General features: G+C 41.8%; 1 protein-coding gene across 4 annotated transcripts in view; it reads left to right on the top strand.

The window, feature by feature from the left end:
• The window catches only part of IL1RAPL2 (interleukin 1 receptor accessory protein like 2), a 406,561-nt gene that overhangs the window by 35,523 nt on the left and 344,885 nt on the right, over nt 1-26,153 (top strand). The window contains exon 1 of one of the 4 annotated variants that reach the window (XM_075763493.1): nt 7,025-7,122. The exons of the other annotated variants lie outside the window; for them this stretch is intronic. Within the exon in view, the coding sequence (XP_075619608.1) occupies nt 7,026-7,122 (97 nt within the window). The 5' untranslated portion in view covers nt 7,025. Of the gene's footprint in view, nt 1-7,024; nt 7,123-26,153 lie in introns of those variants that run through there. 4 annotated transcript variants of the gene reach the window in all.

The raw sequence follows: 26,153 nt of genomic DNA, 5'->3' as shown, positions 1-26,153 counted from the left end.
TCCTCAGCAAACACTGAAACTGAGGCTGCGGAACAGCCTTCTGGAATCCAAGTTTCCTCCACCCCAGGTTCATTACCTTATTCAACCTGTTTTGTTTATCTAAATGGAATAGTCATGGGGGCAGAGGGTTTTTAACAGGATGTGGGAAATTCAGGTTCATGCTTTCTGGAATTACAGAAACATAATTTGCTGTTATTTTCTGTTATAAATCATCTTCCCGCATTTAGTCATCTAGTCTGCATTTGGTTACAACTTTCACAGTTTGACTCCAAGTCCATGTAGTTTGTGTTGCTAGCTGGCAAAATAAAATATGACAGCCTCCTACGGATAGTAAAGGACCCCAAAATCAGAAAGGATTAATTAAGTCCCTGGGTGAGACTGTAAATTATGACTGCTTTCTGCTATAGTCTTTGATGAGACAGCCACATATTACTACTGTCAAGTGCTATTCCAAAAGCACCACTAACATGCTCCTTTGGTTTGTTAAATTTTATGTCTCTCCATACTGACAACAGCCCATCAAGCCACATTTCTAACCAGAAAAAAAGGATCAAAAAAAAGTCCCTATGTTTAATGCAGCTGATTTAAAAATGTCAAAGTTGAATTCTCTGGTGGTGCGCTGTATTGGAAAACTGTAGGAAAAAATGTCTTCTGCAGGGGATCCCAGAATGATAAAGCATTTGAGGTCTCCTTGCACTTGATGGCGTCTCTGGGCTGTTACACCTTAGCAAACATCTACTCTGCTGTGTTAGCTCAGAAAGGGTTAAAGACTTTCTTGCAGCTTCTGAATACTAGAGCAGTTATTCTCCCCCTGTAACAGTGGAAGAATGACTATGCATAATCTAATTTTAACTTAATTTAGTGAAACCTCATAGATTTTCATATATAGAATAATGCCAGAAGAATTTGAAGAAGCTTTTCTCTTACTGAAGCCTGTGTTAAAACTCTGACATCAACAGAGAAAAATATGTTGATTCAAAGAACTTTTAAAAAGCCCTCCCTTGACTTCTGCATTTGATGATTTAAAAAAATTACCATGATTAATTTCTTGTTCTTGGTAAAATCTTAAGCTCTCCTTTTAATAAGATTGTGCTGATAGCAAAACTTCATATGCTGGTGTGATTTCCCTGTATGTTAGTTAATAGCTACCTAATTAGAAATGTAAAAGTAATTCTTGTTATGTAAACAAATAGACTTAAAAACCTCTTAATGGATAATGCAGTTTTACTATTTAATTTCTGCAGTACTGACAAAGAGAGGACTTTATTGTGAGATTGCTCTAGCAGTAATAAAGAGGTATATTTCTAACTAAACTGATTCTTGAGAGAGGGGATAAATTGCAGTTTTGAAATGGTGGTGTGGGTTGCCCTCTCCTGTGGGAAACTGAAGCAAATGAACGTTCTAGAGAGACTGGGGGTGTTTCCTGTGTTTCGTATGCTTTCTGGAGGCTCCTTGTACTATTCACATTCCTCTCCAAGGATGTATTTTGTTATATCTTCTCTTTTTAATTTTTTTTGAATGAATCGGGGTTCTCCAATGTTCCTGTCATCTTTTCTGAATCAGAAAGCAAAACATTAGGGAGAAGGGTAGAAAAAATTCACAATGTGACTTCTGAGAAGTACTGAAGGCCTTCGTACCCTTCAAAGAACTGTAGCTCCCAATTCTTGTTGACTCTAATACATTTTAAAATACCTACCCTTTAAATAAAAATTGGCCTTGAGTACCTACAACTTGCACTGCAATTGATGAGAGCTGCAGAACCTAAGCACCACTGAAAATCAAACTATCAGTCACGCTCACTGGCTTCCTTTGATGGAAGCAACAACACGCCTTGGGGAGTTTTGGGAACTTTACTTAAAATTCCAACCCCTAAATGAAGAGAATTTTCTGTTCATGCTTCTGGTGGTGTCGCCTTCTGGGAACAGAACTGGCACTTTCCTACGAGAGCGGGTACTGAAGGGTCACCTGAAAGCCCTTTCATGGTCCCTGAACCCGCACATACCCTCTCTCCCCCATCCTGCGATGGAATGGGCAGCCTAGAAAGTGAGCACTCATAGCTGCTGCTGGTGGCGAGTTCAGATTTGTTTACTGATTGCTGTAGCTTATTGTTAACAAGAGGAATTATTTTTTTTTCCTTTGGGGAGGAAACAAATGTGCTGTTCTTCTGGACAAGAAGAATTACCCAGGATGGCAGGTCTTGTGCTCATTAAATTAGCCAGTTGTACCTCCTCATTTGTTCATCTGTGTTCATAGCCTTTGAACAGAAGAATGCACCATAGTGTATAGGGCTTTATTAAACTATTGTACCTTCTTTATGCTGAAGGATGCTAATACTTGAAGTGTTACATACTGGAATAACTAAGTTTAAAAAAAAAATCAGTAGGATGACTTTTTTTAAAAGAGACAGTGGTATGTGTGTGTTCAGAATTAGAGGTTTAAACTTTTGATGAGGTGAGTTTCTTCTTTAATTGATGTACTAACTTGAAAAAAGAAAGACTTAAGTATGCAGTATTGCATCCTGGTACATATGGCATATGTTGAAAGGCTGATACCACAACAAGTGGAATATAAGAGCTCTGCTGGACCTGTGCACCTGGCTCATTCACAGCCTGCCTGTCTCTGTGCTGTAAGCTCTTTCTAAGGAAATAGAGTTTCCTGGGCTTCTGCACACACTCATGGACTTTTGCGAGAGTAGATTAACTTCACTGCAACTATTGAAAAGATTAACCAATGCATAGCAAAACACCAGGCATGTTATAAACTATATAAAAGAGTGGAGCTGAGGTTCTTTGCAAGAGTGTGTTTGCATGACAGATGAGGGAAGGAAGGAGGAGGAGAGGAAAGTGAAAAGTTTTGCAAAGCCACTAGCTTTGCCAGGACTCAGAAGCTGGATAGAAGAGTGCTGCTGTGTTTGTGGAGAGTGGGTTGTTCATTCAGTGCGCTGTTCCTCGCAGCCTGGGTTTGAATCTTGGGCTGTGTCCTCATGATGCCTTGCAAGAGGAGGGGGGCTTGCCTCTGGGAACACAGGAGCTTTGGCTGAGCACAATACTAGCCAAGGTAAACGAACAGCTCCCAGCTAGTCTGGAGTCTGGGCTGAGTACTTTTTTTTTTTTTTTCCTTGAAAAACTGTGGAGAACTGCAGAAGAAGAAAAATAAGTAGAAGTTGAGAAAAAAGCATATATGGCAAAATTGTCAAGCAATGACTGAATTCCTTTGAAACTTACGGAAACCTCGATGGCTGCAAAGCCAGTCTCTCTTCATCCAGGTGCAGCAAACTGAGGCTACCACAGTTGTCCTCCCACTGTGTAAGGGGCTCTGGTTTTTACTGAGGGACTCTGGCAGCTTTTGGGGCTTCCAACAGCTCATATAACACCTGGGAACTCCTATGAATTGGACCTCAATGGGACTTATAAAACTTTTGTCCTTCCAAACTCTGCATTGGTGGGAGATGGAGGGAAAAGCTGGGCTTCGTGGATCAAGGGAGTGGACTTGTGCCAGAGAAATAGGCTTACTCAATGAAGAGCAAAGCAATACTGAGGAGATTAGAAGTGAAAATGTCAAGCAGTTGGGCAGAGAAAGCTCTTTTCTGTATACAAAAAAGGGCTGGGAAAGCAACTGAATTCCTCCTGTGCTTCCAGTCTACATTTAGACCATTTTTTAAAAAATTTTTATTTTTTACTGTGCAGAAGCAGGGTCTTGGCTCAATGTGTTCAATGAGAAACCTCAGGTTGCAGACTTTGCAGTGTGCATGTAGGCTGCAGGGGGCATCGGGGCAGAACTTCTCCTCCAATTGAAAGATGCTGTAGTGCCCACAGAGCTTAGGATGCTGCAGCAACCCCAGCTGCCTTTGAGCAATGTTGTATGCCCCCCCTCGAGCTGTTGGCAAACACAAATAAGGGGCAGACTAACATTAAAAATGCACGGGGTTGTTGTAATGTAGCTAAAGAGGCTCTCTGGGTCCTACTCCTGTCAGCCTAGTGCCAGTTTCGTCTCAGTGAAATGTACTGAATACGAAAGGCAAAGCCCTTTCTGGAGTGCAGCTTTGTTGGGCTTTGCTCTCTGTCGTCTCTGACTTGCCTCAAAGCAGGACTGAACTCCTGAAGTTTGAGTTGGCAGCTCTGGCCCCAAGTCTTCACTGCCTGCCCTTGAGAGGGGTCATTTTGCTGCTAGCCAGAGATGGATGTAATGTGCTGCTTGGGGGTGTCTGATCATCATCCTGTGATGAGTGCCAGGCAGAGCCGTGGTGGAGGTGGCTTGGCAGCACTTGAGAGCAAAGGTCTCGCCACGTTACTCTCATGGGCAGCAGTGCCAAAGCTGAGGGACTGCTCTTGAGGTAAAGAGGCTTTGCATCAGCAAAGCAAGGATAAGCGTTGGTTCTTTGCCTCGAGCAAGCTTCCCTCGTGTTTGAAGACTTTGGGACTGATGCTAGGGAGGTCATTTGACTGACTTGCACATTTCTGTAATACCTGAGATGAGTGCTTGCTGAATTTCATTATATAGCTGCTATTCAAGACAGAACCCAGAACCAGAGTATAATTAATGTATAAAAGCCTCTTTTCTTTGCCTCAGGCTTGTTTCTAGTTTGTTTGTTTCAGTACATCTCAATGTGTATTTCTCTTGGTTCACTGACTCCAAACCAATGGCTGGCATCAATACATAAAGCCTCACAATCACTTTTGCCTCTTTCATGTGTGACTGCCTCAGAAATGGTGGCTCAGAGCACTAGAAATGTCAGCTACAAGCAGTTCTGGGGCCTACAGATCTCCTTGTTGGAGTAGAGCTGTAAAAAAACTTTGGCAGTAGGATGAGTTTGTTCCGCTGAGTGTGGGAGACTGTGGTGGTGGCTGCAACTATTTTGAAAGAAGGTTATCTCCTGGACTTGATCCTTTTGCTGTCTGTCACTCTGGTTTCTGAAAAAGGGATGTATATCCCTTGGTTTTTTTTTAGAATTTGTATAGAGTAAATAGAGGGTTCTTCACAGAGGTTTGATTAAAATAAAGATGAGATTGGCATTGCTTTGAGAACTGCTGAGCAACAGGCTTAACTAAAACTGCTTAAACTGAGGGAGGTCTCAAAATGTTGAGGAGTGAGGGGGATTGCTGATGAATGGAGAGTGTCTGGGATTATCTCCCTCCCCCAAAGTAATCCCATTAATAATTCTGTTAAATTATGTGGAATATTCAGGAGTGGCAGCTGTACAAACCATTTTGGACCATAACATGTCAGTGCGTTTAAATTAGTGCTTGGTCAGAACTTCTCTGTTCCAAATTTCTGTAGCTGTCATGATATAAATATATTTTTTTTTCTTCCTGTCTCTGAACACCTTAAGTCTAGGATGCTGAGGGTTACCAGTAAGGATAGCAGCCTTCCCCCACCTGGTATCATCCTGGTTGAGACTGCATGTTTTCAGAGGTTTGCAAAACCCTGACGTCTCTTGCCAGAAATAATGCCTTTGTCTAGTGGTTACTTATTTATGATGTGTCAAAAGCATGAAATTATATTCCATTTCCTTCCACTTTCTCGTCCTTTATGTGAGTCCTCTTACCAGGTCAGCCAAGCAGCCTGTCCCCTGTCCTATACCTCCTTAAAGTCTTGAAATTTTGAATTTTACAGATAATGGTAAATGCACATTGTCTATTAAAGTGCACAGTGGCACAACTGCAGTTCCCACATTTTTCCTTTAAAAGCGGAACACTCATCTAAATGTGGGGTAGCATCTCAATCTGAGAGTTTGTGGTTTTATTTTGAGATATTTCACATGAGTTCACACTTCGTTAACTCAAATACATCTGCCCAGTACTTTGACATATAAAAGGTCAGTGAGGTTCACTCTGATTTTCTTCTTGACTTGGTTAAATACATAACTGCAGCTTAAGGCCATCAATCTTAAATAGAAACTTGGTGAAATGAGATGCCAACAAGAATGGGAATAGTGGTGGTTCTGCTTTATGGGAGCTCATAGGATCCCAGCAGGGCCAGTCCAAACTCAGGATTTCTGTTTAATGGGAAACTTTGCACACTTTAAATTTAGTTTCTGTTCCAGTTCAAAACAAAACCTCACCTTTTCTCTACTTAGAACAAAACAAATCTTTCAGAGCTTTTACATATGGGAAATAAGATTTTACTTTAAAGACTGATGTGTTCCTGAAGGATTTCCAAATGAGGGATTTCCAAGTGTACAATTTTTCTTTGATTTTTCTTTTGTGTGTGTTGTTTTTATGTAATATTGAATAGAGGCCAAACACACTACAAAATAATCTTTTAAACAAGAAGGAAGACCATAAAACAAAATTCTAAATTTAATGTGTAAATGAATAATTCTTTTTATGACCCAAAGATTTCCCTAAATGAGTCACTTGCAAGTAGTTTTCTCAGTAGAATTAAGAAAATCATGGTTGACTCCATCAGCAACTTCAACCAAAAACCATGTAAAAAAAGCCGTCTGCCTAGCCCTTGAATCGCAGTCTGTGCGATGCTGCCGTGTTTCAGCAGGGATCGGTGTCAATGCAAGGAAGGGCTCCCAAGTGAAAGAGGAATGTGATATTAAGAATGTCAATATTTCACTTTCTAAATTGAAATTCTTGGTAGTGTTGAGATAATCCATATGTCTTAATCAACTCCTGGTGTTTGAGTGGGAGGAAGCTAACACAGTAACTAGTTGAGGAGGAGGAGCAGTTAGTCAAAATAACTGCTTTTCTCCCCGAGGACTTCTGGGTTCTGGAAATATTTAACAGATGAAATAGCAAGAGCAGCTGTCCTAAGGGAACTATCAGAGAGGCGTTTGACATTGCGAATCATATAGATTGCTAAATGAATGTTTTGTCTGCAGAGGGCCTGAGGTGTGATAGCGCGGGAGCAGAGTTGAGGAATTTGTCTGGCTGCTGTGATTGCAAACAGCAGCGCGGCAATGGCAGCTCCGATGGTGCGGGCTGTGTCTGCCTGCCCAGCGTTCTGGAGAGGGCTTCTGGGGACAGGTATCTGATGGAGCCCCCACTGCTTGCCTTGCCTTTTGAAATTACCCTGAGATGCAAGTCTTCAGAGCCGGGTGTGGGGTGCTGTCTGCAGTCGAAGGCATTGTGCATCTGAGGGGTTTTGCTGCCCATCACTGGGGTAGCAAGACAGGTAAGTGAGGCACCCTGTGCCTGTCTGCTGCCTGGCCTCTGCCATCCCGTAAGGGCCAGATCTGGGTAGAAATTCAAATGGTTCCCCAATAGATGTGGGGGGCAGGAGGTGCCCCCAACTGCAGCCCATTGCCTTCTCCTAGGGAGAGAGCACCCATGTGTCCCCAGCTCCCTGTGGCACAGGGTTACTGGCTGCTGCTCTCCTGGGGCAGCTCCGCTGCCGGAGTTCTTCCCTGCCTGCCCGGGGATGGTCTGCTGCCTCAGAATTAATAATTTAACTGATTATGAAGGCACGTTGGCAGATACCATAGTACCTGTCAAATCTAACTGCCTGTAAATTTAATTAGCGTGCAAAAACCGGCTTTGGAGTATACCAAAACTTAATTAGTCAGCAACTTAAGGTTGTTAGCGTACTCTCCAGGGTAATAATATCCAAAAAAGGGTACGTGAAGGCTGTGATAAAATAATTAAAAGTATAAGATCCTCATGGCATGTTTTCTTTACTACTCATCTCTGCTGTGTATAAATCAGGATAGAGGAATAAGAACAGCAGCATCTTGGAGCTGGGCTCTAATGGTGGGTTTCTTCCCTTAGTAGTGGGGGAACAATTAATTAGCAAGTGCAGTGGCTCAGGTCTGCTCAGTCCTATGCAGAAGATTGAGCCTGTCTTTGGGAGCATCCTGTGTGTGTCTCCATGATGGTGGGGAAAACTACAGTATTTACAGAAGTGTGGACTAATAATTAAGAATTTGAGATAGAATAGAACAGAATAGATTATTTCAGTTGGAAGGGACCTACAATGATCATCTAGTCCAACTGCCTGACCGCTTCAGGGCTGACCAAGTTAAAGGGTGTTATTAAGGGCATTGTCCAAGTGCCTTTTAAACACTGGCAGGCTTGGGGCATTGACCACCTCTCTAGGAAGCCTGTTCCAGTGTTTGACCACCCTCTTGGTAAAGAAATGCTTCCTAATGTCTTGTCTAAACTTCCCCTGGTGCAACTTTGAACCATTCCCATGCATCCTATCACTGGATTTGTGGACCATGGAGCGGCTGGGGGATTTCTAACTGATGGGGAAGTCTGTAATTAAAGTATTATGTCTTTCAAATGAGGTAATTTGGGAGAGAAATTAGACATTCTTCAGGACTATTGTGAGTAGTGAGCAGTGGTGACTTGTCCCTAGGCCTGTCCCCATCAGACTGAAGCACTTTAGGTGTCGGAGTTGCTTCTGGGTTACCGCAGTGGCTTTGCAGCAAAGCATGAAGGCTTTCTACCCTGAAAGGAAAGCTGGTTTAATGTTTGTCTGCGTACTCCTGCCACACAGTCCTTACGTGGAGAGAAGGATGCATGGCTTGTAGCCAGTGTTACTACTGAGAGGTTTTTTAACACGGTGATGGGATGGCATAGTGTAGCAGTGACTCACTGCAGGTTGCTTGAAAGGAAGGGAATGGGATTTACTAACACTGAGTGTGCCCCATCTATCACACCCCAGAGATGTACATGCTTTTCTTCCTAATGTTCTGCTTCAGCCCTAAGCTGCTGAAAAACATTTATCCCAATGACCTGTATTTTTGTGGGAATAGCCTCTCCTATGAACGGAGCATGGACTAAAATGAAAGCAACAAAAATTTCTTAGAGTAGCCCTGGTCCTGACTGCGGTTTGTTGCTAGGTGCTTGCCTTCTGAGTGCTCCTTGTCTCTCATTGTCCCCATGCATCACAGGGAAAGAAGGAACAATGAACTTTCTGATCCCTGAAAGGATATGTAAAAGTCAACAGTGACTAAGAAATGTCTGGAGGGTGAAATCACTTAGCCACTTACATTCAAAAATGAAGGAATCAATAAAACATAATTTGGCTTCTCTCTGTTTTACACCAGGACAGCAAGTTCAGTTCCTGTGCCCTGCAACCCTCATGGAGGAGGTATTTCGGGGGCACCCAGAACTCCTCTAGCTGCCAGTGCTAAACCCAGGTGCCGCAGCCTTGCTAAATGCTTGTGCCATGGGTCTCACCTGTCCAACTGGGTGGTCCTGCCTCCCTCCCAGACAGTGTAGAACAGGGGTGGTGAATGGGCGATCTGCTCTGGTACTCAGACTGGGAGATGGAAAACACCAGCCTGTCAGTACCAGACTGCATACCTGGACTGATGTCTCCAGCACTGCCTGGAGACCCTGTTTCGCAGCATGGGACTAGTGGGAGGGGGCCTGGGTCCATAGCAAAGAGCATCTCCAGGGCTGGTGTTTCACGCAGTGGGAGCGTGTTTCACAGTATGATGAACAGCCCAATGGAACCTTGTAGAGTTTCTCTGATTCCTGTATTATCACTGGGTGGTGTATGCATGTGAGCTGGGGTTTGGTGTTTGGGGAGTTGGTGTCTGGAACAGAATGAGGAAGGGAAGAAAGGTTGGGTGCTGTGTGTGTGCACGCATGTGTGCAAACATCTTTTCCCCTGGATTTAATACGCATCTCTTGAGTTTCACTATGGTTTCTAGTGAACCTGAAAGATCAAAGCAGGATTTGTCTGCAAAGGCTCTGTATCACATGTACAAGGTTCACTTGCAACTCACGCAGGACCTGCTGAAAAAATACAATGATTTGTCAACAATCCCCTGCAGAATTGGGAGCTTGTAATGGTACTGGACCAGAATTCTGCTTAGCTCTGGGTTTTTGCTGTGGCTATCTCATGTAACATCCAGCAAAAGTCCAGCTACCTTAAAGTCTATGGAAATTTGAGGTTGATTTGGGTAAAACCAGAATTTACGTGTTTTTCATCACAGGCCTGTGACAGTGTGAAGAACGACTGACAGGATTCAGTAAACCACCAGATTTCTGGGAGACAGTCTGCATACTGCTGAGTGGGCTTAATTTAATGAACTGAGGGATGTCCTGTAATCTAACTGCTTATTATGTTAAGAGGCAGTGGACAATCTAATAATCCACAGGTGGCTATTTTGATTTTACTGTGTGAAATATGTGCTTAACTCTACCAAATCGAACAGTGTTTCTTTTGGTGCTAGAAGTGGTACAGAGCAGTAGATGTCACGTCACCGGTCAGAGGCATTTAGTCTTTTGGCCTGACCATTCATGATGTGATAGCTCAAAACAAGTCGTCCTGCATTAGCTGTGAGGCCCTTCCTGGAGGGGCAGGACCTGGGGCTTGCCTGGTAGCCCCCTCCCCACATGCAGAAGTGGGGGGTGGCAGTGCTGGGGTGCTGGCAGGAGCCCTCACAGCTCTTGGCCGGCTGGTGGGGTGCTGTGGGTGCCTGTCAGGATGGGGCAGCCTCAGACTTCCAGGGATCTTCACTTTTGTGACCAAGAGCTCCTTGCTTTAGCAAAAGTGAGGGTGAGGATGTGCCCAGGTTTCTTACTGAAAACCAGCAAATGTGATTTTTATTTTTTATTAAGAACGCATGGTAACTTCCTGCCTTCATATGCATGTATAGGTGCTCTGATAACTGGAGAAGGGCACATGTCATTTGTTATTTATTTTTGTGGAATGCTTACTATATAAAAAAAGTACCTATTCACAGCCTGTAATCAGGCTGTAATCATTGCCTGTAATCACAATCAATAAATTAATAGATTAATTAATAAATTAATGTAAATATGTTTTTTTCTATTGATTGTGTGTCTGTTTATTGATTTTGGTGCCTGGAAATGCCAACCTTATCTTTGGATGTATCTTCAAAGGAGCAAGCTGCATTTCAATGGGGTTCGTGTCTAGTACTTAAGAATACTACTCTTCTGGTGTGTGCCCTGCTCCCCTTTCTGGCAGCATTTGTTATTGATATAAGCTGTTTCCAGTCTTTATCATAAAGCTCAGCTTTACTTCTAATTGGTTTTGGTTCGATTAAATCTAACTGTAATAATTTAATTTTTTTTTGTTTAAAATTTCAATCATGCTTACCATATGGTGGGTATCATTTATACATAAAAGCTACTTGCTGTTTTACCTTTGGAAATCATTAGGGCCTTCACAGTAAGAGCTTCCTAACCATCTGCTACCCTCTCAAATCTCGTGTTAATTTAGACATCTGCAGTTGTGACTCCAGGGTTATTAAACACTGATGTCCAGTCGAATGCCCTTGTGCCTGGCTTTCCAAAAATCAGCACTGCAGAAAGCGATTGTTTTAGCCACAACAAAAGCCATTCAATTTGCACAAGCGGTGGGCAGGCACATGCCCCTCCATGCACTGTCCTGCAGGTCCTGCCGCACAGGCAGAACAAGTGGGTTTTGCCATCCCAATTAGCTGTGAGTTCAGATTGATGTCCTGTAATCCTTTAATGCTAGAGAGGCTCCAGCATTAGACCCTGTGCTAATCCATTTTTAGAATGTGCATCGCACACAAAGAAGATTATGCCATTTTAAAATGAGCTAATTATTTGTAGTTAATCACTCAAATTACAGAAGAAAATACTGTAGGTTGAAATCCTGGCCTTGATTTAGTCAACAGTAAAACTCTCCCTGGCTTTGGCAGTGCAAGACTGGGGTGCTGGAGCGCGCTTACCCTGTCGGCTCTGGCTGCCTCACAGCATACTTTGTATTCTGGGGTTTGGGGCTTTTGGTTTTATTTTGCTTTTTTCTGTCAAATTTCTATATGCAAATGTTTGTCAATAAGGTGGAAGAGGTGGCTCCTATAACCTCTGATCTTGCAGTGGCTGAAAACAATGGAGCTAATTACAAAATTTAAATATCTAATGTTTCCAGTGGTTAGAGACTTGACACTCTTCATCTGGGTTCTGTGTAAATTGCAGGTGAAGACAAACTGATAATTTCAAAGCCATACCCTTCTTTAAAAAAAAAAAAAGCAAAGCTAATTTCATTGTGTGGTTAATAAATATCCTTTTAATGTGTGTTTTTTAAGATAAATATTGCTTACTAAAGCTGTTAAAGTTTATTTATATACATTTTTGGCATTGTATTCAACCACAATAATGAAAATTAGACTTAATGCATTCATGTTAATACTGGTCTGTTCTCCCTAAAGCGGAATGCTTTTAAGCCTGTGCAATAATTTTGCTATTGAATAGCAGTGTGATGATCAGTAAAAATATTTTATCTTGGTAAATTTTTCAGGTAATATGTCAGTCTAAAACTGATTCTTATCCGCATTAGCCCTTTTAAATAAAACGACAAGAAAACTGTTCTAAAATGTATTACAGATGAATGGATAAAGTATAGCAGTTAAATGCTGGGTTTTCTGATTAAACTTATCTGTTTTTGATGGCCCAACTGCATGTAATAAATCTTGATGAGGTGGTAAGAGTTTTTTGGGGAAAAAGCTGTGTCCTGGGGTGGCAGGTACAGCCACTTAAGTGTTGTGTTTCCCCAGTCTCTCCACAGCCCATGGGCAGGGTGTCCGTTTGACCCATAGAAAAATTAAATACGTTTGTATTATTGGGTCACATGGATTTGATTTCTAAAATAGATTATTTTCTGTGAAAGTGAAAAAAGTTGTCCACTCTGTGGCAGGTAGATAAGACAGTCACTGTGTGCAGATGGAAAAATGACCAATTTAGGTTACCAACATGTCTGTTAAAGTCTATGGAGAGTAAAAATTAGGCTGAAAAATGCATGCATTCTCTGAAAAGAGATCAGTGAAGTATCAAAAATGCTTTTTCATTTTTTATCCTTAACCAAATTTCATAAATATTTTAATACAAAGTATTTGGTTTTCAGTTACCTCGATGTATGGATTTTTTAGGAAAGTTGGTGGTGACTGTGTTTCTTGGGAGGATGTGGGTAGGAGGGGGGTGGCAGATGGGAAAGTCAGAAGAGGGTTATGATACGCTTTTTAAAGGATATGCAAATAGAAATGTAATTAAAAAGTAAAAATGAAAGAAAAAAAGTGTTTCTGGAAGGATCTGTTGGGTGAAGTAGGGTGGCTATGCTGTCAAGACGAGGGTTGAGGTGCAGAGTTTTAGCTTCCATTGGGGGTCCAGAGCCTTCCTTGCCGGAAAGGAATGAGTTTTGATTTCAGCCTGGCAGAAGCGCGAATGTGAGCTATTTGTGCTTTTCTTCAGCCTGGTGTAACTCCCACAGCCTGGCTGTGGCTAAGCGGTTCATTAGGGAGTGTAATTGACCTTGAAATGTGCTGTGAGTGCGGAGGACAAACTCTCTCACACTTTGGGGAACTTGTTTATTGCCAGTTGCTGCTTGTTCCTAAGCCTTAATTTAACTTCTTTCAAATTCCTCTTTTCAAAATCCCTTAAACAAATCCATGTGGAACAAGGAGAAATGGCAATTAAGCAGTTACAGCAGTGGGTGCTTGCCTGCAGGGAGGGGTATAGAGAAGGGAGCCCTGTGAGCAGGGATGTCCTCAGGGCTTTGCTCCTGTAGCAAGCCCTGTGGACCCAGTGCTGCTGCTGCTGTGGGAGACTGGGTCTGCAGGGACCTTTTTTCCTTTCATGGAAAGGAGATACCAGTAGAGGAGCTGAATGGAAAGTGTAGCTGTGCGTTAATTTTCATGTAGTTATTTTATTTAAGCATCTCTCTTGCTGATTTGAACTTGAAATAGGGTGCAGCCGCTTTGCCTCGCTGTTTGTGCTGCATAATTGGAAATGAGCAGAGCGTGCTTCCGAGATGGCAGCATGCTTGTAAAATTTTTGTGAAGATGAGATCATTGTGCGATGTTCTCATACATGGTGAGGCAGATGTTAAAGTGATCTGCATGTGATATAGTATCCATATCCGTTCAAGCCTTTGTTGCTTCTGCTGCAGCTGTTCAGGTGAATGCACTACGATTCCTTTACTCCTGCCCTATGGTAATTTACACAGATTTTGCAGATCCCAGTACCTGTGTTTCTTTAGCTTCTGGGATGAGGAAATACAGATTTGCCTAAAGCTGTGAGGTGGCTGTGTACAGCATGATAGCTGGGAGTGGGATGGGTGAGTGGAGTGCCTTGTCCTCTCCAGGAACTGTGCTCTGTATCCATATCCTTCCTCCGCCACTGGCCTTTGCTGCGTGGAGGGGTGGACTCTGGAGGTGATCAAGCCTTCTGCTCAAGTTTAGGTCTGAAATAACTTCGCACAAATTTTTAACTGCTTATCTCCATTATTACTGTTTCACTATTGTCCATGGTGCTTTTTGAGCTGGGGCTGTACCCATCAGCTGCTCTGACGTCTGTGCTGGCTGAAGGTTGAGGGCATGGATGGGAGCATGGATGAGGGAGTAGATGGATTATAAGTCACCTGGACACTGTTGACTACTTCAGGATGATGTTTTCAAGTGGTTGTGTCTTTTACATTTTGCTTTGAAAAATCCCTCTTTGTCTCCACCAGCAGACTTGTTTCTGGACTAGATGCTCACAATTGTACTAACAAGTCATGCCAGTTTGTGCGTCTTTGTTTCATTGCAGACTCTCTTAAAACAGTTTAATACAATTTCAGCAGTGGAAGGTGTGTGCTTTGTCTTGTTACTTCCAGAGTAAACTGCTTACTATTAGCAACCACTGTGTAATGTGACTGCTGGCAGTTTAATTAAATGAACTGTTTTTCTGCCTGAAGTTCAGCTCCTGTCATTGCAGCTAGTCACCTTAGAAGAAAAGATGTGGTGCTTGTTGCACAGCCAGAAAATTCAGGTATAGGGAAGCAAAGAGACTCGTCCATTTCCATTCTGGAGAAGGGATTTCGGTGATAGTCTTCCAAGTCATAATTCACTACACTAAGGCTTAGGTGAGGAGTTCTTCTGGGTCCATCCTGTGGTGGAAACCTTGATTTAATCTTTCTGCAGAAGGTAACAGTGCCATTTTGGATGCTGCTGATCCTGATCAGGCTTTGACCATGAGGCTGGAGAGACCCGCACCTGGTAGCCCTACTGCGTGGTAAATATTCCTGCTCCCAGGGATCCCTAGAGTCTGCCCGAGTGCACCTTTGTGCACAGTTGCTCATTTTTCATTAGGCAGTGATTTGATTAGATAAAAATAAAAGTTGCTTGAGCATTCACTTTTGCAGTGATGCATAACAAATTTATGCAGATTCGAATAGGACTAATCTGCATTCAAAATATAAAAATGTGATTACTAACCCATATGCACCTGTACTAAAGTTTAATCGGGTACAAATATGAACAGGAAGAAAGAAGTTTAACAAAATGCACAGCCTTGAATTTGGGTATGAATTAATGCAAAGAGATCCTTATAGTGTTAATGATGATTCAGGTGTTTCCAGAGTAAATTAAATCTTTCAGTAATTTAAGAACACTGTTATTCTTTAATTAACTTTGACTTTATTAAAAAAAAAAATCCTAACTTTCTGCAGGCTTTTCACTGTTGATGTCCTTTAGCTATCCTGTTCTAGTGGCATCAGTTCATGTCTAGGATCACCCTGAAAACACAAATTACTGATTCTAATCATGCGTGAATTAGTTTACAATGAATGTAGTTTCCTTGACATAAAGGAAACTTTATCAATGCTCACAGTGCACTGGGAGGTCAGGACTTAAAGTCAGAAGAGCTTTAAAGAGCACATTATTACTCATTTTCATAATAATTTTGGTGTTGTTCAGTGATTTGTTCATCTAACCCTGCAGCTTGTGTTCAAGTTCGGTTCTAGAGCATATCACTTGGCTGTGAAGGTTTTCATGGTCCAGGACAGTTGGATGTCAGTGGGAGTGCATTTTACCTGATGTTTCTTGCTTCCAGGATGCTCTGAGAAGGCTGTTAATGTTCCGTGGTTTAGCAGAGAAGAGTGAATTCAGGTTGTAGAAATGAATAAGTAATGAGAAGAAAAGCTGAAAGTCAATTACCATCACTTGCTTCTCATTCTTAGGGCATGTATCTGAGGGGAGACTCCAGCCCTTGCAGCACCCATCTTCACAAAAAACCCCATGTCACTTTTATAATGAAGCAAGTGAATGGAAAGTATTGCTGCCTGGTACCATTACTGTACTGAAAAGCTGGCAGTGTTTGAGCAAGGTTTTGTCACACACTGAAACAAAGTATTTCCCTTGTAAAGGGTACAGTGCTGGGAAAGTAAACCCTCTGCCTGGCTGAGGAGGCCCGGGCAGCCAGCAACATGGCCAGCTTGCCTGCCTCATGCACAGTGCAGGCAGCCCTGGTCACTGGAAATGCTTCCATGTAAAAGCTGTCCCAAATGGGTTTCTTGAGGACCAAACTCGTTCCAGTAGGAATGATGCTGTGATGAGGATAGCTGTTCTCAGAGAACCTACCAGTAAACATTGCACGTTGTGACCACCAGCAGTTGCAACTGGGTCCTGCTAACCCCTTTGGGTTAAGAATGGTTCTGACTAAGAGATTTCTGAGACATTTTGATGGAAAGCAAATGCAAGTAGTGGGAATGCTTTAAGTAAACTGAGCTGACATCAAATGATCAAAACCACTTAACACTGTGACACAAAGTGACAGCATCACAGAATCTCAAAATTAAAGTTGACACTCTGTCCTATGCGTTAGTAGATACAAGAACGACCAGCACCGTGGCATGGGTTAATCATGGACCATCAGGGTTTCCTGAGTGGCTGCGACACTGTGAGGCTGGCCCGTAACCTTGGTGTTGTTTTAAACAGAGTGGTGGTTTTGCATAGAAATAAACAAGCCCTTGAAAAAGTAAACTGCTTAAAAAGTGTCTTGTACAGAAGGCTCAAAATGGAGTGTTGTGCGGGAGCAGCGGCTAGGGTTATTTGCTGTAATGACCACTGTGCTTGTTGAAAGCTGTGTGCGCTGAGAGGGGGTTTGTGATTGGAGCCTTGCTAGGTGGAGCCTACCCTTTAATAAGAATATCCCCAAATGACTGTAAGGGGAGTCTTAAGTTCAGATTCCTGTTGAAGTTACGCATCTGAGACCTCTCCATTTATACATATTTCCCAGAGGAAACAGTCCATATTATTTCCTTTAAACAGTTACACAGGTTATATGCTACTCACAACAGCTGCTGCTTGCAAGAACCTTTGTTTTGTTAATGTTACCTTTGCCAGAAAATATTCAAAACTGAAAATAAAATATCTGTAGTGATGTGTTCAACAGGAAGCTGCATTGGTGCCAGGATGGAAGGAGACAGAATTCTGTAGCAAATAAGGTATTAACCTTCAATGTGCAAAAAGATGGGCTGTAGAAAGAAAGGATGGCCTGATTTGGCAATGCTCACAAGCACCTGTGAAGGCTTTGTGAGTCTTGGGGCTGTACTGAGTTTCCAAGAAATATCTTCATGTTCTAGGTCCTCAAGAAAATGATAGACAGTGAAGGAACCACCCAACCTGTTTATACACTAGCATGCACAGTGCTGACTTTACCAATGCCATAGTAAATCTTGGTTATCAACTGTTTGATCAAGCAGATGGGAACGGGTTTTATCCTGCACTGCCATCCACAAGGTCTCAGAGCTAATGGTGAACGAAGACAAGGATAAGATGTTCCACAGACCCTGGAAGATCTGATAATTGCTTATCAACGAATGACTAAATGACTTGAAAACAGACAAATGAGGGTGTGCAAGTGTTGTAGGTGAATTGGCTTCTGAGAGGTCAATGTTCTGGGAGTGTTCATGGGGTCCCAAGTTGCTTTGACAGCACTGGCCGTTTCAGAAGGCATTTGCTAGTGTCAGAATATTTTAGAGAGGTTTAATGAGCTCTTGAGAAGGATAGAGGAGTTTCTTAATAGAAAAGGAAGAGAAAGTATACTAAAAAAAAAAAAAAAAAGAGAGGGCAGTGAGGAAGGCTTGTCTTTTTCTGTAGTTATTCCATATTTAGGTGGACTCTGTGCTCTAGTATCTACGAACAGCCTGTGAGTATAAATGTTCCAGGAGAAGGTGGTATTTCAAGACAAAATACTCTGATATTCCAGGCTCAAGTGAGCTCATGGTGTATATATAGCAAAGGATAGCTTTGACTGTGTCACTGCCACTGGTTGGATGACGTGGCATCATCCGGCATTGCCCTAGAACATGTTCGGGCCATGGAGGTGTGATGCGTGGGTATACAGCGAATGCGTATTTAAAACTTGACTTTTGGGTATAGAAAAAACTCAGTTTTCCATTTTGGTTTACCTAGGGTTTGGGATTGCAGTGTGGTGTGGGAGTACCCTGAGTGTTTAGGAGAGGGAATCCAATGAAGTGCTAGAAAGTCACCATAGAAACATTCATGTGTTGAGAGTATGACAGAATTGTTTCTGTAGATACTTCCTGAGGCTTTAAAGGCTGATACTTTTCAGAAATAGTGGAGTGCAACCAATTAATTGAATGGGGAGATTCAAAGCATTATACATTCGAGTGCCTGTGTGGGGAGAGGTGGGCATGCTTTTAGATCAAGTCCTCTGCTGCAAACATGTCATGTATTCCCCTTAATTTTATCAAGATGTATTGTGAAAGCAGTTGGATCCAGGCTCCCAGTACTGCTCCTCCCTCAGAACCACTGGGCTCTGGTGACTGGAGACCACCTTGTCATTCCCACCCCAACAGTACCCATTTTTACTTGGGGCTGTGTAAATAGCTTTTCCGCCTCCCTGGTGCTTCCCCCAATGTACTTAGGAGACAATTATTTTGCTCCCTTCATCTTGCAAAATTGAATCTCAGTTTGCTTTTTCTCCTATATTATCCTTCTCAGCACTCCTTTCAATGTGAATTTCTCAGTCATGCGTGACTGGAACCGTGCAGTTCTGTGGAGCCTTCTTCCCATCAGCTTGTCATGTCCCATGGATGCGTGAAGTCTTGAAGTGGACATGTGCATTGGACAAGGATACATTTTCCTTTAGGAAGAGCTTCAAGGTGGTTTGTATTTGAGTTTCTTGACGAATGATCATGTTGTTGGATACTGAATTGTCCTCTACAAGAGGTCAGAATTGTTATTAGCTCACATGTCCAATGCTGTGAGGAAATATTAAGCATTAATTAACCATTACATCTGTTTAAAATTCATATACCAGTTCTCACTTGCACAACAAATAACCTCTTGCTTGCTGGCAGTTTCTCTAGTCAAACGATATTTTGCCTCTGTCTTCGTCTTGTTTTAGAAGAGTAAGGAACTAAAAGAGCCCTTGGATGTCACTTGCACATGACAACTGGTTTGTGTGTGCTGTTGGCACTGCTGCGCGCGGTTGACTCACCAGGATATCTGAAAGCTCTGGTAGGTGCTTGGAGTACAGATAAGGAGCTCAAAGCTTCCAGAAGTTCTTTGCTGTGCTGCAGTCTGATGGAGCAATGGACCTTCCCAAGGCTTCTGCTTTTGCCTATAATAATCTTGCAGATAGAAATGACGTGGGGTAGTATGGCAGGAACCATTGACTGAGCTTTCCGTTAGATAATCTGAGGTAGTCAAGTTTTGTACCCAATTCAGAAGCCACATTTGGTCAGTGTTGTTTTTTTTTAATCTCTGACTATATCTGTTTGTAACCGCATGCTTCTGAAGTTCTGTTGACAGTAATGAGTCTTCAGGTTCTTCCTGCTTTTTATCCAGAATTCTTGAGCATTCAGAAAAACCTTTACAGAAACTATAGAGCTGAAAGAATGGTCCTCAGGTGGGCTGGTGAACAAGTATTAGTTGGGCCAGTCCTAACAGAAGGTAATCCAACTTGTTCTTAATAAAATTAAGAACAAATTCCTTAGTTTTAGATAACCTGTACTGCTCTGTTTCAGTGTCCTTGCAGAGAGGTTTCTAATGTGTGAATGTCAGTTGTGTGCTGCAACATAATGTTGTGAAGATGAGGACAATTGCTCAGTTTTAAGTCTGCTTTCTGGCACTGCAGTATTTTGTGTTCTAAAAGTGTTCTGTATTCCTTTTGAAAATGGATCAAAAGTAAGGCCATGTGTATAAGAAATGTGCAAGTGTGCTTGCAAACTAGGCTGAAGGTTCATGGTGTTTGGTTTTTGGCATGTCTGTTAAGATGTTTCCCATTGCACAGAGCTTTACAGAGAAATTAATGAAGAATAAAAGCTGATGGGAGAAAGGGTCTATTATGTTCTTAACTCCTGCAATGAGTAGAAAAGTGACCATACAGAAATGGTGGCTAGTGTCAAATTAGGAAATTGAATCAATTTGTCATGAATTTCCATCCATATCCCATAGAGGATGATCTTAATGGTGCTGTGACTCAGAACTAGTCCTCAGCAGGGCCTTTGGCTGGGGAAACTGGAAACATCTGAGTGGACAGTTGGCGAGAACTGGGCTAGAGTGAAGCCAGTTGGGATTTTGCCTCTGACTTCAGAGGCATTGGGATTTTTTTTTATTATTTTTTTTGTTTGTTCATCTCAGTGGCCCTGTCTTTGATGGAGCTAGTCATCCTCCAGGAATTTGTTTTTTTTATTTCACAATAAAATATTTAAGACAGCATTTTCATAGAAACTTTCTCAAATAAGCTGCTGCTTGTCTTGGACAATCACTCTAAATTATCCATCGGGCTCGCAGTACTTTTCAGAATTAATGGCTTGACCCAGTTATGCAATTCATTCCTCATTCATTTTTCTTAGTATCTTGGATAGTCACTTATTTCCCATCTCATTGTATATTGAAATTACCTGTCCTATATTTTTATAGTTATTTAGCTCCTGTTGGGTAATGGGAGTTTGTAGAGGTTTGACTTTCAGTACCAAACAGGCATGTTCTAGTCTTTTGTTTAAGTTCTCACAGGAGCTGTTTGGTGACGGATTTTGTGTTGTGCAGAGACTGGCACTACATGATGCTGCATAGTTAGAAATGTGGAGCAATCTTCATCAAATGCCCTGGTTTTGAGCAATCTCTGAACAACATTCTGAAATTGGCTTACACTGATTTTTTTTTTTCCCCTTCCCCATCCCCAAATATTGCTAAATTAATGAGGTTATAACAAAATCGATTTATTTTGTCTTAAGAAATGACACATTGAGAATTTGCAGCTGCAATGTCATGTTCTCTTATTGCTAATCACTGCAGCTTCTGTTTTTCCTCACCAGTGCTTTTCCAAACTGGAAGTAGGTGGGTTTCTTTGTGCAGTGTTTAATTGAATCAGTTGAAGTGAATGGCAGTGGGCTCCCACTCTGCATGCCATCCTTGTGGTGAATTTTGAAGCAGCGTGCATGGTTCTAATACAAATTCTGTCTATGCTGTTATTTTAGTGCTATTTTTTAATATAACATTTACAAAAACATTGGCAATCAAAGAACTTGTTACCATTTGTGCTAATTTCAGGAGATGATCACAGGACTATGTAATTAGCATTGATTAAACAAGGAGCTGAATGGAGAGGCTACTTATGAGATGGGAGAGCAGGACATTTTCACTGCTAGACAAGGAACATTTAACAGTATGTTAATGAATCAAGACAGCTGGAGAATTCATAAAGGGCAACATCAGATATGATTGCTTCTGTTACAAGGCAATAGGTAGGTCACTGGGCATTGTAAGATACTTAGGATGGTATCCCGTTGTACTATGGGGAAAGTAAGAGATTTATGTAATGGAAATCCTGTTTCACAGCTCTAATAAGCTTGTTAATAACAATTCAGTGTGTCATGGCATTTAGTAAGGATTTCAGAATTTGTCATGTAGAATGAGAAGAAAGATTCAAGTGGAAAAGGAAGAAAGACTTTGCAATGAACATTTTTTTTATGTACAGCAGTGTAGACTAGCATCACCCTTGGAGAGGCTTGCAGGGACCACGATTTTAAAGTCCAGTTGCACAGTGTGAAGAAAGAGTGGTTCCAGTTGTGTTGCCTCTGTGCCACCTGCCTGTCTGCCCACCTTTAAAATGGGGCTACATTACTAGAGAATTTGGTGGAGGGAATTAGGCAGGGCCAGTTTGCTTTTGTCAGCACAACAGGCCATCGCTGCGTGAAATGGCATGTGCTAAAGGTTTTCTGAGCTCTCACATGAAACCCATCATGCAAAAAACTCACAAAAGCTTGTGTTCTTCCTTCCCTGTTTGGCAAACAGGGCGCTGTGGGCGAGAATTGATAGGTTGCAGGCTGTGTTTCTCACCTTGGCATTTACCCACCTGCATAAGCTAAGCAGATTGATGCTACCACCTGGGAAAGGGGCAGAAATTTAGGGTGTTGAAATCTAGGAATGAGTTTAGTGAGTTCCGTATCCCCTAGCAGTGGGAGGGATGCTATGCAATGGTATACCTAATTCATTCATGCAGTATGTTTGGATGCCTGGGTGGGTTACCATTTGGGTTCATCTACCATGGATATAGTGGTCTGGAACCCTTTGAAGAACTCTAGTTTATCACCCAAATGAGCTGAGTACTTAGACTATGCCATTTCTGACCTAATCTTCTTCAGATTTGACTTCCCCTGTAATTCCTTGGAAGGGCCATTCAATTTTCCTACCTGCCCGTCTCCTCAGACCCAAAATCCCAATATCAGGGGAACTCCAAAATCTTTTTTTTCTTCTGTAATTGCCATCAGAAGAACTTGTCCATGACGATTGGTCTTTCTAATGGATGTTCCTTCTGGAACTGACCATTTGTATGTTCTACACCAGTGTGAAAGTCTTATATCATTATTGTTTGGCATTGTCACAAGACACAACAGCATCTGTATGAATCTACACAAAACTTGACTGCAGCAATTGCCTTTATTTTGCCTCTTCACTCAAAAAAGCCTATTTTGATTCATGGGCATAACCACAATTCTATCCATTTAACTGCCGGTTCAATAGTTCGGTAGTGGTTACAGTTGTTAACTTTGGTCTGTTTGGGATATTATGCGATATCTGTGAAACGCATCCTCTAATAACTGGAGAGCAGTCTGAAGCAAAAGCCTACTTGTCTGAACAGCTTTGCAGCTTGAGAAGAGGTGAGGAAATCCAAGTTTTTTGATCTGGACTTTCTGTGGCTGATCCTTTTCTCATGATTAACCCAGGTCTTTGAATGTCTGCACTTATTTTGTGTGTCTGAAACCCCTTTCTAGACTTACCTACAGAGGACAAGGGCTGTGGCTGTTTGTTTTTTTGGTGGCTTTGTTGGTTTTTTTTTTTTTTTTTTTTTTAGAACCTGACTTCGTTGATATAGCACAGAATATATTTGCTCTTGCTTCCAGGTCATCTGTTCATTGTAGACCGTACAATGTATTGATATGGGTGAGCACATATAAGCTTATTCCAGATCGCTTGTACATAGTTTGTTTTCTGCCTTGAATTCAGTTAAAGGAGGAAGTCTCAGAGCTGTGGAGGTAGTGCAGTTTTTGGTCCATTGCCAGTTCCAAATAAGGTCTTTTCACTAGGAAAAGTCATGTTGGTAATAGATATCGACTGTCAGCTTCACTTCGTTTCTTTCTTTATTTCTTCTTATTTATTTTATTCTCTCCTTGAAGGAGGAGGATCAGACTAATTTGAGCTGTTCCTTAATTGCAGTAGAAGGATAGGTGGAGGTATACATTAAAGCATGAACAAACAGGAATCTGCTAGATAAACATTTAATTTCTGCCTGCCTACTTCAATTTTAAGTCCCAGAGGACCAACTTCATATTATCCCTGAACCTCATTATAGTTTTATCTCTGGTCTTATAATAAAATCAAAAGCATTAAGTAACTAGAGCTGTCTTAGGCTATTTGTGATCGATTCAGGTAACCGCTAATTGTAGTTTGCCTCCCAAATGCTGTGGAAGTTGAAGGTCTTTTGCTATATGTGGTGGTCAGATACCTTCTGAGATACTGTATGAAGAAAAGTTAATAGCGACTAGGGTTATTTAATATCCTAAATAAGGATACAGAGGAGGAAGTGGAAAGCAATCTGGCAATGTCTGCTGTAGCTGCTGGCATGGTTTTGTTACAAATTAACTGTATCAGAGTGAATTAGAAAGGGAAAAAAGAGTTGCAAATGTTTATATGATTTGGAAAGTGAATTTAGATTTGCTTGTATATGTGACTATTTCCATGTTTTCCGTGGAACTAGTTCATGTGGCTCCAATTATTCACTTAAGTCCCATATTATTATTTTCAGTTTCCTGAGTGCATGATTTATGTAACTAGGAATATTAAAGCCAAATGCGCAAATTGAAATTCACTGCATGTTGATTAAATTGGCTGTATGCATTACTTAAGTTAAATAAATTACTTATGTTAAAAAATAAATGGCAAACTATGACTAGAATAGTTACAATTTGCAATTCGAATGACCTATAAACTAAGAATTATTTGCTGACAAAATGTTTTAATAATATTGAATAATGAATACATTAGAGGATTTCATGATGTGTTCATCACGATTAATGAATAAGGAAAAAATACTCATCAAATATTAAGTAAGTATTTGTTCAGTGGAAAATCAATTTCACAACGGGTTATTTGGAAAGTCCAGCTGAACGTAAAGGTGGCAGGAGTGGGTAAGGTGTGATGAAGCTGGTAAGGGGCATTTTCAGAAGCAGACTCATTATCCCACATACCTTAATGGCTGTTGAATAACCTTGAGAAAGGCACATATAAGGAACTCATGGTCACCTTTGTAGCAGTCCATTAGTGGTGTTACACATAACACAGTTTTTAGAAGGCTGGCTTTCTGCATGTGTGCATCTTTCTGTGAAGAAAGAGAAAAACGTAAGACCATGGTGATGCGACATCCATGGAAGCTCATAATGGTGTGGTTAAAGTGCTCACTCCTCTTTTGCTCCAGAATTTGAGCAGAATCTAGACTGAATCTTGCTTTGATGGTGCTCCCCTTTTCTCTACGAACGTGTTCATGTTCTTTCTGTATTTGTCCAGGTGCTGGGGAGGCCTGGAGCTGCTTTACCTACCAGTGGGTATATGGCCCTTCTGGGAGGGTGAAACTTCTGGGTTGAAGCTTTTAAAAAGTAGCTGGTAGCTAAGAGGCTTGGGCTCATTTTTTCTGAAAGTCGGTCTCTGTTGAGATGTTGCAAGTTCAGTATCTGCAGTCAAAGTGAAGTATTGGGATGCCTGGGCAAATGGATAGGTCTCACTTCATAAAGCTGTTCCTTCATTGTTTGTTCTAGTCCTGTTGAAAACAAAATAGTACCCTAAAACCTGTGGGCTGTTGAGCTTTTAGTCTGATGGGAAAATTATACAACAGACAAAAACAACCAAACAAGCACAGACTGACCCCAATCCAACCCAAGCTATTTCTTTCAAATGCCACCGTCCAAATGCCAGCAATCCATCAATTTACAAACCCCTTTCTAGCCCTCTCCTGGAGGAACCCATTGTGTGTTATAAACCTTGTTAATGGTTCATGTTATAGCAGTAACACTAATGAAAGGTGTAGAGTTTTATTTTAATGTATAGACAAAGCAGCTTTATAGCAAAAGATTTAACTGTAAGACACTTTTAAAAAGATACATTAAGAGATGAAGCGCTGTTGCAGTTTAACTGCAGCTGGCAACTAAGCCCCACACAGCCGCTCGCCCACTCCCCCCCGTCGGTGGAATGGGGGAGAGAATCAGAAGGATAAAAGTGAGAAAGCTCGTGGGCTGAGAATAAGACAGTTTAATAGGTAAAGCAAAAGCCACACAAGCAAAGCAAAACAAGGAATTCATTTGCTGCTTCCCATGGGCAGGCAGGTGTTCAGCCATCTCTAGGAAAGCAGGGCTCCATCACGTGTAATGGTTACATGGGAAGACAAACGCCATCACTGTGAACGTCCCCCGCTTCCTCCTCCTTCCTTCAGCTTTATATGCTGATCATGACATCATATGGTATGGAATATCCCTTTGGCCAGTCGGGGTCAGCTGTCCCGGCTGTGTCCCCTCCCAACTCCTTGTGCACCCCCAGCCCACTCACTGGTGGGGTGCTGTGAGGAGCAGAAAAGGCCTCGACTCTGTGTCAGCACTGCTCAGCAGTGACGAAAACATCCCTGTGTTACTTACACTGTTTCCAGCACAACTCCAACCCACAGCCCCACGCCAGCTACTGCGCAGAAAATTAACTTCCATCCCAGCCAAAACCAGCACAAGTGCTCAGAAGAATTAAAAACAGATTGTATGGGGAACTTGAAAGGTCATACCAGTAATGATTGCATTAAGGGAAAAAGGGCATGTTAGTGAGGAATGGGCAGGTATGGATGTTAAATCTTGAATGGTAAATTATTTCATCTTAGCCTGGTACAGAAATCTCCATGTGTTACTGAAGATACGGTGTTCCTCATCTCCTTCCATCA

This window comes from Balearica regulorum, chromosome 11 (genome assembly GCF_011004875.1).
Source record: "Balearica regulorum gibbericeps isolate bBalReg1 chromosome 11, bBalReg1.pri, whole genome shotgun sequence".
NCBI lineage: Eukaryota > Metazoa > Chordata > Aves > Gruiformes > Gruidae > Balearica > Balearica regulorum.
This window is presented reverse-complemented; position numbering and strand designations above follow the sequence as displayed.